This window comes from Carcharhinus amblyrhynchos, chromosome 9 (genome assembly GCF_965287045.1).
Source record: "Carcharhinus amblyrhynchos chromosome 9, sCarAmb.v2.hapA, whole genome shotgun sequence".
Taxonomy (NCBI): Eukaryota; Metazoa; Chordata; class Chondrichthyes; order Carcharhiniformes; family Carcharhinidae; genus Carcharhinus; species Carcharhinus amblyrhynchos.
In genome coordinates this window covers 78,338,482-78,358,009 of record NC_137332.1, presented here as the reverse complement: position 1 = coordinate 78,358,009, position 19,528 = coordinate 78,338,482, and the positions used below count along the sequence as shown (strand labels likewise).

Below are 19,528 nucleotides of genomic sequence, written 5' to 3'. Positions count from 1 at the left end.
TCATGTTCTGCAACCCCTCAGCTGTGAGCATCAGTGACTGGGCCACGTTCTCATAGGCTGCAGCCACAGCTCACTGTGTCTCAGTGCTGTCCCGCTGGGTTTCCTGCAAGCTCTCGAGAGTCTCAGCCATGGGCCATAGAACCTCAAGAATCCTGTTCAGCCCCTCTGGGGCTCTGTTGTGGCCTGCTGTGACTTGGCCATCACTTGGAGCCTGCCACTCACGGTGAGGATCCCCTGCCCTGGACTTTCCACTGCCATCGTTACAGTGTTAGTCTGGGAAGCACGCAGGACAGGCAATAGCTTGTTCGCCTGAAAGCTTTGAGACTCCTCCCAACAGCCTCGCAGTTGGTCCAGTGTGGCCCTCCTGCATTCCCTGGCTCTGTTGCTGCATCTCCAGCAGCTGAGGAAGAAGTGATCCCAGAGGCCCAACACGTAGCCTGGGGCCAGCTGGGTCCTCACCTCCGGCAGGCCTCCACATGCCAGAGGCCTCGGACACTCCCTCCTCCACCCGATGTACATTGTTCAATGTGTCATGCTCACCAGAGAGTGACCCAGAAGCCTCACCATGAACTGGACCCACTGATATGTCAGTATCTGGAACGGTGAGTTGTGACATGGCAGCTGACGCCAAAACGGTGCCACCCTCGGAGGTCCCTTCACCCATAACCTCCGAGGACTCCAAGCCGTCTGAGCCAGGATGGTCAGGAGCTGCAGCACAGGCCTGGAGTCCAGAAGGCCCCGGAGCATCCGGATGTGTCCCTGCAACACAGGACACAAGGCTAACTGCAAGGGAGGGAGAGGAACCTGGGATGCAAAACACATGATTCACATTTCTCCACAGAACATAAAACAAAGCACCAAGAAAATTACATCACAGGAACGAGCCTTTGGCCCTCCAAGCCTGTAGCGGCCAGGCTGCCCAGCTGATCTGTAACCCTCGACCCTTCCGGAGACCATATGCCTGCTTCCCATCCCCATCCCATTCACACAGCTGTAAAGATTCCCCGTAAAAGTCACTACAGTATCCGTGTCCACGACCTTCCCCCAGGAGCAAGTTCAGGTGCCACTACCCTCGTACATCTCCTCGTCCCTCACACCCGAAACTCGTGTCCCTGAGAAGTTGCCTCAAAGTGAGTGGAGGAATGAAAGGGTACAGTTGTCATTTGTGCAAATCACGTGTTTTGCATCCCGGTTTCCTCTCCCTCCCGTCCATTTAACCTTGCCATCTTGACGGCAGCTCGACCGTGCTGTTGCTGACACTGCATCTCCCCTTCTCTCGAGAGTTCCAGCTCCTCAAAGGGGGTGAGGCTCGGAGGTCTGGCTCACCATCCTCTTTCTTTGCTCTCTCATAGATGTTACGGTCCGTCTTCACCTATGGAGACAGAAGGAGCCATGAAAGAAATGGTAGTGTGACTCCTGCAGAGTATCACGTGGTGGCCTTTACAGGCCAAGCACAGCGGGGCTCTTGTTGGGGGGGGGTGGTGGTGAGACAAAGGAGGTGCTTGGGGGTTAGGGGCTGGAAACATGCAGGGTGCTGAGGATGGGAAGATCTGGGGGAGATTTGGGGGATGATGCCAGATGGGGTTCAACACTCACCCTCGTTGCACAGATGACTTTTTACTGGCACTGCTTCAAGGTCCGGGGGGCCAGTGCCCTGGCACTGTCCGAGGTGGCAACTGCCTCCCAGGCCACAATTCGATAAGAGCACCTGGGTCTGCAGCCTCCAGCAGTCTCCACAGGGCACCCACAGTAAATCGGGGGGTGGGCTGGTCATGCGCGCATTTTGTGCAGGAATGCCTGCCTAGCCATTCTTGAGTTTTTAATGGAGCTGCCCTTCGTTGGGGCAGATCAGCTGCAGGCAGTTTGGCAGGAGATTCCAGCAAGTTCCCAGTAAACTAGCAGTTTACTAGTTAGCATTGAAAGGAAGGCAAGCGAGAACTTGCAGGTGTGCTGCTGGGGTGGGGAGGTGGGGAGGTGGTGCTGGATCAGAGGCTCAATGACTGGGGACAGGGGAGAGAGGGGGAGGCGTCACACAGCCATCAGAGTACCAAGGAGATGGGAGCCTTGTGCGGGAGGGTCAAGGGTGTGGGCGAGGGGGAATCACTGCCTGATATCTGTCCAGTCAAAGGGAGTGTGGAATCTCTCTGCCAGAGATCAGTGAGGGGGAGGGGGTGTCCACTGCCATTCTGCCTGAGATTGGTGAGGGGGTGGGGGTGAAAAGGGTCCACTGCCATTCTGCTCGAGACCAATTGGGGGGAAGGGGGAAGAAGTGTCTGCTGTCACACTACCTGAGATCAGTGAGGAGGACGGAGGGTCCGCTGCCACTCTGCCTGAATTAATGAGGAGGAAGGGGGTGTCTGCTGCCATCTTGCCTGAGATCGGGAGGAGGGGGGGGGAAGGGGGAGAGAGAAGGGGGAAGGTAGTCCGTTGCCACTGTGCCTGAGATTGGTTTGGGGGGATTGGAAGGCAGGGTGGTCCGCTGCCACTGAGGTCAGTGGGTGGAGGGAGTGGGGGGTAGGGAGTGGGGGGCAGGGTGGTCTGCTGCCACTCAACCTGAAATTGGTTGGGGGGGGGGGGGGGGGGAAGAGAGTCTATTGCCTCTCTGCCTGAGATTGGGGGAGGGGGGGGGTGCAGTGGGGTGGGGTTGGTCCGCTATTCTGCCTGAAATTGGGCTACCCTGCCTGAAATCGGGTGGGGGAGGGGGAGAGGCCTGTGGTCGGTCTGAGTGATGGGGAGTGGGGAGCTAAGGCGGGGGGGGGTCATTAATGTTCTAGGAGTGGGGCAATGTCTGTGGGACCAGGGGGAGGCATTATCCGAGCCGGGAGGGATGTGGTAGGGGATTGTTATTCTATCATGTTTTGTCTGTGCACGTGCACTTGGAAGCGCTGATCAGAGCCCACAAGCTTGTGCAGCACGATTCGGAATCGCTGATATATTTGCAGGCAGAGTGCACATGGGGGTGCCTGAGAACGGGTCCAAAAGTCAGATCTGATACACTCCCAGTTTCAAGCCTGCCCAGCACTTAGAATCAAAATGGTAAAATAGGGCCTGCAGAGACAATAAATCAGATATGGACAGTGATTACCAGCACACAAGGGGTCAATAAATCAGATATGTACAGTGATTCTCTGGGATGCACAAATATTAAATCAGATAGGGACAGTGCTTACCTATGCCGCACAGAGACAATAAGTCAGATATGGACAGTGATTCCCTGGGACATAAAGGGACAATAAACCAAATATGGTCAGTGACTACCTGGAATACACAGTGATAATGAACCAGACATGGACAGTGATTACCTGGGACACATGGGGACAATAAATCAGAAACGGATAGTGATTATCTGCAACATACTGAGACAATAAATCAAATATGGACAGTGATTCCCTGGAACACACAGGAACAATAATTCACATAGTCAGTGATTCCCTGGAATGCACAAATATTAAATCAGATCGACAATGATTACCTGGGACACACAGGGACAATAAGTGAAATATGGAAAGTGATTCCCTGAGAGACACAGTCAATAAACCAGATATGGACAGCAATTACCTGTGACAATAAATCAGATATGGACACTGATTCTTTGGGAAACACAGGGACAATAATTCAGAGAGACAGTAATTCCCTGAGACACACAGAGACAATAAATCAGGTATGGACAGTGATTCCCTGGGAAACACAGGGACAATAAATCAGATATGGATACTGGTTACTGGGACATACAGAGACAATAAGTCAGATATGGACAGTGATTACCTGGGACACACAGGAACAATGATTCAGAGAGACACTGATTCCCTGGGACACACAGAGACAATAAATCAGAAATGGACAGCAATTCCCTGGGACACACATGGACAGCAAATTAGATATGGATAGTAATTACCTAGGACACACAGGTACAATATGGACAATGATTACCTGGGACACACAAGGATAATAAATCAGGTATGGACTGTAATTACCTAGGCCATACAGAGACAATAAATGAGATATGGACAGTGATTACCTGGGACACACACAGACAATAGATCAGTTACGGACAGTAAGTCGCTGGGACACAAAGGCACCATAAATTAGGTATGGACAGTGATTACCTGGGACACACAGGGACAATAAATCAGATATGGATATTGATTACTTTGAACACACAAAGAGGATAAATCAGATATAAGTTGTCTTTTCATTTACTTTTATTTACTATTCAATGCCTTCCAACTGCTAATATAGGGCTGGTTACTTCTGCTCTTGAAGTCCCTAATGGGTGACGTAGGTGAGGGGGTTGAGGGGCATCAGGGCAGTAATGAGGTAATCAGTGAGGGGCATCAGGGTGGTAATCCCCTCAATCGAGGGGATAGGGAGATTTAAAGTGATCAGAAGTTACAACTTTAGGTAGCAAGTCACTGGCTGGCACCAAATTGGAATTATTCCAGGATGAATGTCGTTTTTTTTAACCTGCCTGCTCTGGCTCCCTGCCACACCTGCCTTAGTCCTGCCGACAAAATCCTCTCTGTCTACTGGTTTGATTAGGACAGTAGACTTCCTACATGAAATCCACCCCAAGACTCAAAGAAATAAATTACAAGTCGAGATTGTGCTCATTGTTGTGGTTCCTGAAGTTTGGAAGGTTCAGGGGTGATTTCAGCAAATCTTCAAGATATTATGGAGGAAAATATATTAGATAGAGAGACACTATTTTCAATGATGGGGGAATGTAGGATTCATAGGACATAATCTAAAAATTAGAGCATCTGACCTTTGAAGAGTTAAATTAGGAAAAGCTTCGACATATAAATAATGAAAGTTGTTTGGCATTCTCCTCTGCAAGTTGCAGGGTGATGCTAGATGAATTTTTAAATTTTAAATCTGAGATTGATAATTTTTTTGTTATCCAAAAGTGTTAACAGATGTGGGGAAAAGATGGTTACATGGACTCAATTCACAAGTCAGCTATATGTTTAGCGCATGACAGCAAAATAAGTTTGCAGGACTAAATGGCCTACTCCTGTTCTTATGTTCCCATTCATTGGCTTTGCTCCACGTTAAATGTAATTAACAGTTAAGGATAATTGATGCATTTTAACTTCTGTTTTGCTGTCTGTGAGAATATTTCACTGTCATTGGCTGCTTACCCTGCTTGATGACATCACAGCTGCTAGATACCTGGGCATTACTTTGACTGGCCGCCAGATTCAGACCATCTTTGGGAAACAGGAAATTCACATCATGGAGATGGCTAGATTCTTATGGATAGATTTCTGGACGGTCTTAAGAGGCAGTGAGAGGATGTTTCTCTTCTCGGGGAAACTAGATCTTAATTATAGAAACTTCAGTTCAGAAGGAGGCCATTTGGCCCATGAGTCTGCACTGATAATAACCTCATCCAGGTCCTGTCCCCATCACCCCACATATTTATCCTTCTAATCCCCCCTGATACTAAGGGGCAATTTTAGCATGGTCAATCAACTTAACTCGCACATCTTTGGACTGTGGGAGGAAACAGGAGCATTCGAAGGAACCCACACAGACAGGGGAGAAGGTGCAAACTTCACACAACAGTGACCTGAGGCCGGAATTGAATTCAGATCCCTGGAACTGTGAGGCAGCAGTGCTAACTACTATCCCACCGTGCCGCCCTGGGTATCTTGGGGATATAGTTCAGAACAAGGGGTCTCCCATATAAAATAGGGGTGAGAGAGAATTTCTGCTCTCAGGGAATCTTTTGAATTTCCTGCCCCAGAGATTTGAGGAAGTTGTGTCACTTAAATCTTGGTTTATGGAAGACTCATTTAAGCAGGATTTTGATTGGAAAGATTATAGAGTTATGAGCATCATCACTTTGCTGGTGACCTTAATCTGGGCCAATGTTATCAGCTCTGGACAGTGAGTATAAAGAACGTAGAGTAAATCCAGACAGTGGTTACCCAGAATCTAAAGGAGTCTTGAAACTCAGAACCAGTTACATAAAAAAAAACGACAGGAACACGCACCTTTAGCCTTGACGTCATCCACAAGTGGACAAGGTACTTTGACTGTAACCGCACTCGGTCTGGAGCGTCTTCCAGTGTTATCCACTGCCCACAAGGTGAACCTGGATAAAACACAACAATCCTCAAAGTTAGCTTGTGTGCTGTTAATAAGAGTTAGCCTGTCCATCTTTGAAATGAAGCATGCTTTGGCATGCTCTGTAAAGTGTGGCTCTCTCGTTAGACTGAAACCAGCTGTGACTTCAACTGGAGTTCAATGCAGTCAGAAATAGCATTGGCAAACTTGTGAATAGAAGCAGACCAGTGCGATCTGTTTAGCCACTTGGACAGAAGCGGCAGTGCACAAACTGCATGTGTTAAGAATAAGCAGAGAATCAGACAGATGTCAGACCAAAATGTGAGAGTTAAAGATCCATTCTCTTCTTCCCTTGATTCCATACACAGTAATCCTTTCCTGCACTTCAATGTACATTTATACAGTGGCTTTAACGTAGCAGAGTGTCCCCCGACACTTTACAGGAGCAATTATCAAACAAGGTGAACCTGGGTTTTGAATAGGTAGATTTTGAGGGGCTACTGAAATGAGGAGTGAGATAGAATGACCAAAAGCTTTAGGAAAGGGTTTTCTGATCTTTGGGCAGCTGAAGATACAGCCAGCAATGGTGGAGCGAGGAAAATCAGGGATGCGTAAGCGAGCAGATTGAAAGAGTACCACAATCTTACAGGGTTGCAAGAGCAAAGGAGGAGTGAAGCCATTGGAGGGATTTGAACACAAGCATAAGACCCAGAACTTGTCAGCAACCAACTCCCACCTAGGCTGCCACAGGAGCTATCAGCAATAATCTGTCGGACTGTACTAAGTGGCTGGGAGGAACAAATATTTTGTTTTCCACTTGTTACTTTGACCGAACCAGAGCACAGTAGATATAAATAGCACTGACATCTTTGTCAAGGCTGTCTATATTTTCCTGTAATGATGAATGGTGCCATCTACAATATGACAGCATTTCTCGCAAAGCTATTGGATCCAAGCTTTTGTTACCTTCAGTCTTGCCTATCATTTTCCAGCCTTCATTCATATATTCGAGTTCATGTAACATCCTGCTTTCCACCTCCAACCTCGCACCAAGTCCCATTCACTCTCCTTGTGCTTGTTGAACTACACTGGCCCCCAATCCATCAATGCCCCAATTTTAAAGGTTTTATGTTAATTTTCGTCTGCAGCCTTGCCAACTCTTCCCCTGTCATGAATCACCATTAGCTCTACAATCCTCTGGCAAATATATGTTTTTTCCAACCCCGGCTTCTTTTGCTTCTCTCATTTCCTCACCCTAAAGCAGTTTAGGTCTTAAGTTTCAGAACTCCTTCCACAATCCCCTCCACTTCTCTCATTTTCTCTCCCCTCTTAAGATGCTGTTTAAACCTTACTCTATGGTCAACTATTTTGTCGTCATCTTTGACTTATTGCCCAGTTATGTTCCTGCAGAACATCTGGGGATTTTATACGCCATTAAATGGAAATTGCTATTATTATTGATGCTGCCACCAAGGCTGACAATATTTAATTTTTCAACTGACACAGGCCACCCATTATCTTTTCATTCATTCATGGGATATGGGCATCACTGGCTGGGCCAGCATCTGTTATTTAACTCGAATTGTCCTTGCTCTGAGCGTCTTGCTGGGCCATTTCAGAGGGCAGTTAAATAGCCAACTACTTTTCCGTAGGTCTGGAGTCACATGCGGGGCCAACCAGGCAAGGACGGAAGATTTCCTTCCCTAAAAGTGAACCAGATTGGATTTTACAACAATCAAGAAGGGTTTCATGGTCAGCGTTAGACTTTTGATGTCAAATTTTAAAATTTCAACATCTGACATGGTGGTTTCAAACCTGGGTCCTCGGGGCCCAGGGTTTTGAATCTTTGGATTACTAATCTAGTGACAATACTGCTATACCATTGCCTTCCCTTTATGTGACATTGATGTTTAATGAAAATGTATTTAAGTTTGTGAGCCGGCTGTAAAATGACTATTCATCAAATCCGTAATCCTTTATCCGACCGTATGCCTTTAAGTAGAACAATCCAACATTTTCACACTTCACTGTTCCTTGCTTGAGACTTACAAGTGAAGTGCCATGCCGATGAAAGTGGGGTATTAAATTAATTTACAATGTGTATATAATGTATTCGCTAAACCAGTCTGGAAAAGTTAATATAAATGCAGGATTATACCAGGTGTATGAGATTTGCAAGAAACAAATAATTTAATAAATAGCTCTCCTTTGCCACCCACATAAAAATGATCTGTTTTGTGAATACAGTGACTAATTCTATGTCATTATTAAACACAAACACTGGAGTAAAATTTTAGTTCTGGATGCCAAGAAAGCCTGCAAGGCTAGTTCACACCTTTGACTCCACCCTCTTGCCACTGTTGTTGAAGAAAACAGCACCAACCTAACAAATGTGCAATGCCTGCAAATACTCTACTTAGCATACCAATGTTCTGGACTCTGCCTTTATTCAAACAGTTGTTTAATGTACGGACTGTTTCTGATGCACTTTTGAATGCCTGCCCAGTTAGGCCATGTTTTAATGCTGGGTTCAAAATAAATGCTTTCAATAATGCCTACAATGTAAGGCACTCAAGAGAGAGAGAAAGAGACCAACTGCAGGAGAAACTGATGAGAAAACACTTTCTCTAATTACAAATTGCATTCTAATTAATTAGAATGATATCTAATAATAAGTAGATAAATTTCAGAACCGAACCTATTATTTATTCAATAACACTAGCCTTTTCACATTCTTTGTTATGCATGATAACATATAGCAGCTGTATGCTGAGTAACTGTGTTATCGTGCCCTGCTGCAAATGTTGCTTGGTTTACAATGAGCACACAGGGATACCCTGTAAATAGAAATCCCAACACCTTTCCATTCTTTACAACATGGTGACTTCTGCTGTTGAGCTGCTCTCAGTGGAATTTCCTAGCAACTGGCCCAAAGAGCCTTCATGTGCAAGCCTAGTCAATGCGCTGTTCAGGTGTGATGGACATCATATCTGAGCCTAACACCGTCCTTCATCAATTTTCACTTACGAACAGAAAAGACTGGGCCATGACTAGGTATACAAAGAACAAAGAACAACCCAGCACAGGAAACAGGCCCTTCGGCCCAACAAGCCCGCGCCGCCGCATCACCCTACACCTATTCTACCCTGCGTGTCTACGAATAGAACCCGCAATAGGTCTTCACAGGTCTTCCTCGCCTTGTCCCAGTGGCACTTTGACCAGGTTTACTATGCACTGTCTGTGATTTCACCCATGGTCTCTGCGGCTCAGTAACACACACCACGATGCGCATTTACCATCTAAGCCATCAACGGGGCTTATTCAATTATTTCACAATTCCCTCACTATGTCAAGATGACCTCAGGATTACGGTGCTTCTGGTTTTCACTATAACCCAATTACATTTGGAGAGCAGCTTAATGGCTCAGACACTCCCAGCATCTGAAAAGTGATGAACAATCAAAGCTGAAAGAAATCACTCTCTGATGCCAACTTTGTAAAGAGGAGGGTTATTTTTGCCTCAAGACAACATCAAAAACGCTGAAGACACCAATCTCACTGTGTTGCTTTAACCTGGTCCAGGCTGGTGTGGTTTGTATGGCTTTGCAAATTAAATACTTGCACATGTTTGCAGTTAGACAGACCTAGTTTTGTGTTTTACGTTCAAGAGACAGTAAGCGATATGACCTAGAAAACATCTGCAGGCACCATGACCATCAGCAAATTTGGCATCAAACCCATATTCAAAACATTACCTACTTACGCACAACCACCTTCTATCTTAGTCTTCTCCATCTGCTGCAGATTATTCAGAATATAATATGGAACCTATGACCTCTTCCATATTTTACAAAGGATTAACTCTCTCGGAACTGGCTGGTGAGTAGTGCATTTCACTCAGGTAATCTTGGCAACAGAGAAAGCAACTTAATCATGCATCTCCCAACACCTCTGCTGGGCTGTTTAGCTCCATGTGACTGTCCTTGTAGAGATCCACTTCAAACACAGCCAGTCCATCTCCGACAAAAGCTCCCCTTTCCTTCCTGTGCTATCATTTCTGAAAGTTTCCAAAGATCCATCCTGCGCATCCTCCTCCTTCTCATACTGCCTCTCAGCTGCATCATTTGCAGCCACAGCAGTAGTTTACTGCATGCGTGCTGATGATACCTGCCTGTATTTCAACATCACCGCATTCAATTATATTTTTACTGATTGTTCAATATTTGTCTTGAGTACGGGGTGGCTGTTTCATATAAATGCCACCATTCTAACTTTTGAAACTGCTAATTCTGCCTCAACAATTGTGAAATTGAGTTCAACAGGTCTAGTAAATTATAGAATAGCACCAGAAACTGACCATGAAGATTGATTCAGTTTGACTTATTATGGTCACACATATTGGTATTGTTTCTTGCGCGCTATACAGATAAAACATACTGCTCATTGGGAAGGAAAGGAGGGTGCAGAATGTAATGTTACAGTTATAGGGTTTACAGAAAGATCAATTAGTATGAGGTAGGTCCATTCAAAAGTGTGATGGCAGCAGGGAAGGAGCTGTTTTTGAGTCGGTTGGTACATGTCCTCAAACTTTTGTATCTTTTTCCCGATGGAAGGTGGTGGAAGAGAGTACGTCCCGGGTGCTTGGAGTACTTGATTATGCTGGCTGTTTTTCTGAAGCAGTGGGAAGTGTGCACAGAGTCAATGGAGGGGAGGCTGGATTTTGTGACGGACATGGCTTCATTTACAACCCTTTATCGCTTTTTACTGTCTTGGACAGAACAGGAGCTATACCAAGTTGTGATACAACCAGGAAGAATGCTTTCTATAGTGCATCTGTCAAAATTGATGAGGTCCATAGCAGATATGCCAAATTTCCTTAGCCTCCTGAGAATGTAGAGGTGTTGGTGGGCTTTCTTACCTGCAGCATTGGCATGGAGTGACCAGGACAGGCTGTTTGTGATCTGGACACAGAAATTCAAAGCTCTCGACCATTTCTGAATTGTTCTGAAGATTGCTGAAACATCAACTGATTCAGTAATGTCCTTCAGGTGAGGTATGTACCACACATTACCCATCTGACATGCAGTCACCCTAGAAGACTAGTTCTGTCTTTGGTTGTATGGCAACATCCTGTTCATGACATTTGTCTTCCTGATGCTGATGGTCAAACCAAACTCTTTACAATGTGAGAGTTCGGATCTTTGCCGCTGAAGGTATTCCTCGATGTGGCATGCTAGTGCCTCATCATCAGCACAGAAAAACTTTCTGTGGAGGATTTAATGCACCTTTGTCTCAGGTGGGGCAAGGCTGAACAGCTTTTCATCAATTCTGGTATCTGTCTAGACACCGGCTGTGAAAAGAAGAAAATGCCAGCGTGTTGGTGCCAGAACGGGTTTGACACTACTATCGGGTTCACAGGTCATAGCTGATCTTATCCATCATGCATCAACACTGACAATATGATACTAGAGGTTGTTGATATCTTCACATATCTAGTCTCCACAATCACCAGCCTTCTGTCATTTGATGCTAAAATCAACAGACACATCTATAAACCCTGTGCAGTTATGTCCAAACTGAGTGAGTGAGTGTGGAACAATAGCAATTTGACTAAGAACACAAGACAAGACTGTATCCTTGATGCATTCCCCTTCAGAGGTTGAGACCTCAACAACATATGCAAGGCAGGGGAAAAGGCTCAACAATTTTCATTATCTCTGTCTCAGACATGTCTGTGGCATTCCTTGGCAGGACCAGGTCTCAATAACTCAGAGGTCTGGGAATGTGCTAATTCAACCTTCATAAACTTCTTGCTAAGCTAACAATACCTGAGCTGGCTCAGCTATGTCATTTAGATAATTGATGACCGTATATCCAAAGACCCCATGTACCATGAACAGGCCACTAGGTTATAAGCTGCTGAGCTACTGTATTTCTGCTGCAAACGGGATATGAAGATGGTTGACTGAGACTGTCAACTGGGATACAGTAACTGACAGCCATGACTTTTGGCTGACTGTTGGGAGAGACACTGTACAACAGGAGCAGAGATGAGCTTCAACTGGCTGAGAAAAGAGCCCAGAGAAAACAGAGGCCAGCAAGTCATGCACCCTTCTGCTCACTGTCGCTCTCTGCTGCAAATATGGCAGAGGCCCCTGCCAGAGTGAGCTCCCTGAGCCACAACAGGCAACGCTTAACATGGAATTGACCAAGGCGCAGCACCATGAGATGAAAGCTGCCACTCCAGTTCTGTCTTTATTTACCAAATCTCCCACAGGAAGTCAGTGGTGTCATGGTAATGCCAATGGACTAGTAATCTGGAGGCTCAGGCTAATTCTCTGGGAACACAGGTTCAAATTCCACCAAACAATTAAAATTAATAAGTCTTGACAATGAAGCTAGTCTCAGAAATGGTGACCATGACAACCCTAATTAATTGTCGTAAAAACAAATGTCCTTTCGGTAAGGAAATCTACCGTCCTTACCTTGTCTGACCTACGTGTGACTCCAGACCCACAACAATGTGGCTTAGTCTTAACTACCCCCTGAAATGGACCTAGCAAACTGCTCAATTCATGAACATGCCCACATCCCAGGACATTATGATTTTAAATGTAATTATTTATTTGGTTATGGTTTTTCTCAATTTCAGGCCAAGCTCTCCAGGACTATTCATCATCTCCTAGCCAAGTTATACAGTAAATGTCACTCTTATTGCACTTCGGTACCTGCTTATAAACAAAGCACATGAGACACCGGTGTCCCATTCTTAGATTTTGCTGCTGGAAATAAACTTCTCAAACACCTCCAAGATCCAGAACTCTCAGCATGTAGAATTGTGGATAAGAACCTCAATTCCATTGCTTCTCTGTAAACCTTGCTCTGCCGCTGGAAATCTCATCCCTTGCCTTCAAGCTTAGGATTGCCATTGACCATCAAATTTCTGCTTACAGGTATTGGTCGCTGGTTAAACTTCCAAAGTTCCTGTATGCCTCAAAGCCTCAACACCACACACAAGGGTCAAGTTGGAAATGTGATGGTGTACCCACCATTTTCCTGAATGACAGCAGCCACAACATTCAAGAAACTCAAACACCAGCTAGGAATGAACAGTTTGCTTGATTGAGATTCTGCCATTAAGCTTAATATCCATTTGTCCAATAGTATGGCTTAGAGCAGTCTCACGCACCATACCTGCAAATGCAGCAACTCACTTAACGTCAAGTTAACTTCAACATTTCCTCCCAACTCTGTGACTTTGGTTGCTAAGAAGAACAAAAACCAGCAGCTTCACTGAGACACCATCATTTTACGCATGACCTTGACTTGATCACCAGATCAATACCTTACAATCATTAACTTATACCACTGTGACAGCACCACCACTCCATGGATTGCAGCAGTTGAATAAGGTGGCAAGCAACTGTATCTCCCAGACATTAAAGCCAGGGTAATGTATAGTCTTTTCAGGGTCAGCCAAATGCCAAAGAAAGTAAAACGCTCATGGCTTAGTCAGTTAGTACTCAAATATCACAATCTTCATTACTCTACAAAATAGAGCCGATTTCAACATTTCATTTTTTAAATGGAGATTGATATATCTGCCCACATCACAACCGTGACTGCACTCTAAATAATCCTTGAGTTACACAATGGTTTAGGAATGTGCACATATATGTATGCTGGATGAACGTTCGTATTTTCTTTCTTACTGTATTCACTTTCTTCTGTTCAATTCATTGGTTCCCATGAGCTTCCAGATCTTGAGAAACTGGGGAATTATAGATCAGGTTAGTTTAGCATTATAGAATATTGATGGTCGTAGATCGCTTTAAGGAAGAAAGCCTTGTATTTATTGTAAGTATCTTTGAAATATGGTTATTGTTGTAATCTAGGAATGGAACAATATAATTAGGCTTGCATATAAATCAGGTTAACTACAGTGGGATAGAGAAATATAACCATATCTTATAGAATCATAGAATCCTACAAGGCAGGAGGAGGCCATTTGGCCCATTGAGTCTGCACCTGCCACAATCCCATCCAGGCCCTATCCCCATAACTCCAACATTTACCTGTGCTAGTGTCCCTGATATCAAGAGGCAATTTAGCATGGCCAATCCACCTAATCTGCACATATCTGGAGTGTGGGAGGAAACCGGAGCACCTGGAGGAAACACACGCAGACAAGGGGAGAACGTGCAGACTCCGCACAGTGACTCAAGCTGGGAATCGAGCCCAGGTCCCTAACACTGAGGCAGCAGTGCTAACAACTGTGCCTCCGTGCTGTCCACTACCTGCATTTATCAGCGTAGCTGTAGATAGACAGGAACAGAATAAGGGTTGGGCACATTAAAGTAAATTCACAATCATATCAGAGTTTAACTTCAGCCCGATAGAAAATGGTAATTATACTAACAGTGAAGGTGCACAGAATAACTTAGTTCCCTTTAAGGTTACCAGTGCCAACTGGAACTCTGCTCTTTATGTAAGCCAGATGCCAACACTGCAGTGATTTACTGTTCCACTTCAACAGACAGTACTGATTGAATTTGAGTGCACCATTGCTAGCCAGTCCAACCAAAGAAGCTTATTGACCCGCTTACCAACAGCACTAAAATAAAAACAGAAGGCGGTAGAAATACTCTGCAGGTCTGCCAGCAACTGTGGAGAGAAAAGCAAAGCAAAGCAAAGTCAACGGGGGGGCGGGGGTGGTGGATTTCTAACTGCCACCCCCTCCTCTCTGTACCCCTGTTCTCAATAGCAGGAGGGGCATGCCAGTGCAAAGCACAATAGCACAACAGGGTAGCACTGTTGCCTCAGTGTCAGGGACAATGGTTCAATTGATCTTTCTCTATACCCTAGCTATGACTAATGCTACATTCTGCATTCACTCATTTCCTTCTCTATGAACAGTACACTCTGTCTGTATAGCATGCAAGAAACAATACTTTTCACTGTATGCTAATAAGAACATAAGAACATAAGAAATAGGAGCAGGAGTAGGCCATCTAGCCCTTCGAGCCTGCCCCGCCATTCAGTAAGATCACGGCTGATCTGTCGTGTCTCAGTTCCACATTCCCGCCCTCTCCCCATAACCCTTAATCCCCTTGCCTATCAAAAACCTATCAACCTGCGTCTTAAATATATTTAGCAAGGCAGCCTCCACCACTTCAATGGGCAGAGAATTCCAGAGATTCGCCACCCTTTGAGTGAAGAAGTTCCTCCTCAACTCTGTTCTAAACCGCACCCCCCCTTTATCTTGAGGCTGTGCCCTCTAGTCCTACTGTCCTTTCTGAGCGGGAGGAGCCTCTCCACCTCTATCCTATCCATCCCATTCATCTTATATGTCTCAATGAGATCTCCCCTCATTCTTCTAAACTCTAACAAGTACAAGCCTAGTTTATTCAGCCTCTCCTCATAGTTCAACCCCCTCAACTCTGGTATCAGCCTAGTAAACCTCCTCTGCACCCCCTCCAAGGCCAAAATATCCTTGCGTAAGTGCGGCAACCAAAACTGCACACAGTACTCCAGCTGCGGCCTCACCAGTGCCCTGGTGATACAAGCGATAGTAATAAATCAAATCTTGCCCCAGGTCACTGCTTGTGTGGAGTCTGTGTATTCTCCCTGTATCTGCATGGATTTCTTCCGGGTACTTTGGTTTCCTCCCGCACTCCAAAGATGTTCAGGCTAGGTTGATTGACCATGCTAAATTGCCCCTTAGTGTCAGGGGGGCTAGCTGGTTAAATACAGAGGTTACAGGGTAGTGCTGGGGTGGGATTGACATCACTGCAGGCTTGAAGAGCCAAATGGCCTCCATCTGCACTGTAAGAATTCTATGATTGTCTGATCACCTGGTGGTGGGATCTTCTGATGCCAGTGCTGCCAACGGGATTTCCCATTAATTCCTGTCAGCTCCCAAATGGCAGATGGTCTCCATTGGTGAAATTAGAAGATCCCAGGAAATCACCCTCAATGTTTCCAGGGAAATCTTCTTCAGAATAGCACTTGTCTTCTTCCAGATTGGAATTCAGATCTCCACCATTTGCAGTATTTACTGCTTTTATTTCAGAGTCAATGCTGATCTTTCTTTTTATTTGCTCATGGTATGTAGGCGTCATTGGCTAGATCAGCATTTATTGCCCATCCTTAAATGTCCTCAAAGTGCAGCTAAGCCACCTTATGGAAGCCACAGCTGTGCATGTGGTGCAAGTACGCCCACAGTGCTGTTAGGGAGAGAGTTTCAGGATTTTAACTCAGTGAAGGAGCAATGATATAATTCCAAATCAGGGTGATGAGTGGCTTGGAGGCAAACATGGAAGTGATAGTGCTCCCATGCGTCTGCTGCCCTTGAACTTCGAGATGGTAGAGGGTTTGGAAGGTGCTGTCAAAGGAGCTTCGGTGAGTTGTTGCAGTACATCTAGTAGATGGTGCACACTGCTGCCACTGGGCATCGATGGTGGCGGGAATGAATGTTGAAGGTGATGATTGGGGTACCAATCAAGTAGGCTGCTTTGTCCTGGATGGTGTTGAGCTTCTTGAATGTTGTTGGAGCGGCACTCATCCAGGCAAGTAGAGAACATTCCACTACACTCCTGACTTGCACCTTGCAGTCAGGCTTCGTGGAGTCATGAGGTGAGCTACTTGCTGCAGAATTTCCATCTCTAACCTGCACAGTATTTATATGGCTGTTCCACTTCAGTTTCTGCTTAATGGTAACCCCCAGGATGTTGATAGTGGGGGAATCAGTAATGGGAATAGCATTACGTCTTTAGGGGAGAAGGCTAGATTCAGTCTTGCTGGAGTTGGTCAATGCCTGGCATTTGTGGCACGAATGTTACTGGCTGTAAGAAGAGAGATGAGGGTAACTGAACTGTAGTTACATTTAAACCCAGGATATATTTTAACAGCTTTAATAAGGCTTTCAAAAGCATTAACAGATTTAAACAAGCAAAGTAAAGTTAATGATAGCTATTGTACCATTTAAGTAAGCTTAATTTGAAAGGAAACGCTGATGGGTGACAGTACAAGCTCCGAGGTTAACATACTGCTGTTATTCTTACACCATTTAATCCATTTATAAAAAAAAGCATCAAGTTCAGAAAGAATAAAAGAGAACATAAAATAAAGCAAAATTCTGTGATGTGCTGACATTGAACTTGGGTTTTGAATGTTTATATGCTGCAGGATGAAGAGAAGGTTGACAGTTGTCTTGTCCTGTAAAGCAATGGACTTCGTGAATCGTCTTCATTTCAAAACATGGTGGGGATATGTTGAGGAGACGTTACATGTTGCACAGGACATGTGGAACTGGCAAGGAAGATGTGAGGCAAGTTGAAAACACAAACAAAGCACAAATAATTTTCTAGTTATGCAGATCACCAACAACCTGTCCTGGTCCCTTCATGCTAACGTTATAGCTAAGAAATGCCTCTACATTCTCAGGAGGCTTAGAAAATCCACTACGACTTTCACTAACTTTCACAGATGCACCATAGAAAGCATCCTTTCCAGATGTATCACAACTTGGTAAGGCTCCTTCTCAGACCCAGTCTGCAAGAAACTCCAAAGGGTTGTGAACATAGCCCAGCCCATCACACAAACCAGCCTTCCATCCATTGACTCTGTTTACTCTTCCCGCTGCCTCGGAAAAGCAGCCAGCATAATCAAGGACCCCACGCATCCCGGACATACTCTCGTCCGCCTTCTTTCATCGGAGAAAAGATACCAAAGTCTGAGATCATGTACCAACACGACTCAAGAACAACTTCTTCCCTGCTGCCATCAGACTTTTAAACGGACCAACCTTATATTAAACTGATATTTCTCTACACCCTAACTGTAACACTATATTCTGCACTCTCTCCTTCTCCCCTATGTACTCTATGAACAGCATGCGAAGCAAGTAAGAAATAATACATTTCACTGTATACCAATAAATCAAATTTAATCAAAGCAAAACTGAAGGGCACAGGCAAGGTCATGGCAGAGTAACCGTGATTGAAATGTGGAAGGATCAAAGATTCACAATGGTGAGGGAGGCAGTTGGGCAATCAGTTGCTTCTAGATATGGCGGGAGAATTTATGTCCAAGATGCATTTGGTTTCAGAGAGAATTGACTTGTGGAGGGTAAAATTCAATTTACTTTGCCCTGGAGGAGCTAAAAGCATGAGATAAAGACAGAAGTAAGTTTTGTGAAATAATCATATTGAAATGTTTAGCTTAGTTGGATGGCTGGAACACTGATGTACTGTATTATTTTACAGTTAACCATATGACTCATTGTTTCGATGCTAATCTCATTAATAAATTAGAACAGCACGATGATTAGATCATCAATCATTAGGATCCATTTATAACAATTATTGATCCGACAGTCAAAATGAGGCCCTGGCAGAGATGAAATCATACTCCTCAGCTGAGAGCAACACTATTCTCCATTGGGAATTAGAATCAGATCTACCCAAATTACAGAATAAACTTCAAAGTTATCATGACCTTCAAAGTTGATATCTTTCCAATCTTCACAAAACCATGTTTGATGAGATCATTTGCTGAAAATGTCCCAGACCATGTTACATAAGTAAGATAAGAATGGCGTCAACATTTTTGCTCCAACATGAAAGCATTTTACGAAATGGGTTAAAGACAGTTTTGCCATCAGGACGCTTTGTTAAAGAGAAAGCTTAACCAACAGTGTTATTTTAAACAAAAAAGCACCATCAAGATCACCATACAGCCATTTTTACAGAGGGAATCTCACTGCAAGAACTCCATTTAAACATTTTTAAGAAGGCACATTAAAAAAAAATTGGTTCACACAATTTGAACCCCCTTTGAACAAGAAATCCTCTTATCCTGGGTCGTGGGGTGTGCGGGGGGCGGAGTTCATTTGAACGATGGTTTGGTCTCGTTTTATTAAGTCTGGAATCCAAGATCATGGACAGGAGCTTGAACGTCTTTGATTCAACTTCTTTCTTGTCTGGTGTGACTGTCCTGAATTTGAGGGGGTTCAGGGGAGTGCTCACTGTGATGGAGCAGTCATGCAGCAGAGTGGTGTAACTTGGGGAAGGACAGTTTGCATTTTGTTTTCTTTATTCTTTCAAGGGATGTGGACCGTGCTGGCAAGCCAGAGCATTTGTTGCCTATTCCGTAATTGCCCTTGTACTGATTACCTTGCTCAGCCATTTCAGTCACGGGTTTGGAATCACATCTTGGACAGATTCCCTTCCCCAGATGACATTTGTGAATCCAGTGGGGTTTCACATCAATTAATGATAATTGCCTAAACCCCATTTACTGAGGCTGGGGCCAGGATTTTACAGCCCCTCCTGCCCAGTGGGATATTACGTGAGCACTAAAATAAACAGGAGTTTAAAGGCCGCCGCATCCACTGATGGGAGATGCACTGTGACAAGTCTGCAAAATCCTGGCTTAGCTTTACAGTAAGAAGTCT

The 19,528-nt window shown here is 44.8% G+C and overlaps 1 protein-coding gene across 1 annotated transcript in view; it reads right to left on the bottom strand.

Annotated features, from left to right (window-relative positions):
• Window positions 1–19,528, bottom strand: part of astn1 (astrotactin 1) — a 2,322,431-nt gene that overhangs the window by 23,782 nt on the left and 2,279,121 nt on the right. The window contains exon 21 of the mRNA XM_080195939.1: window positions 6,000–6,100. Coding sequence (XP_080052065.1) covers window positions 6,000–6,100 — 101 coding nt within the window. The remainder of the gene's footprint in view (window positions 1–5,999; window positions 6,101–19,528) is intronic.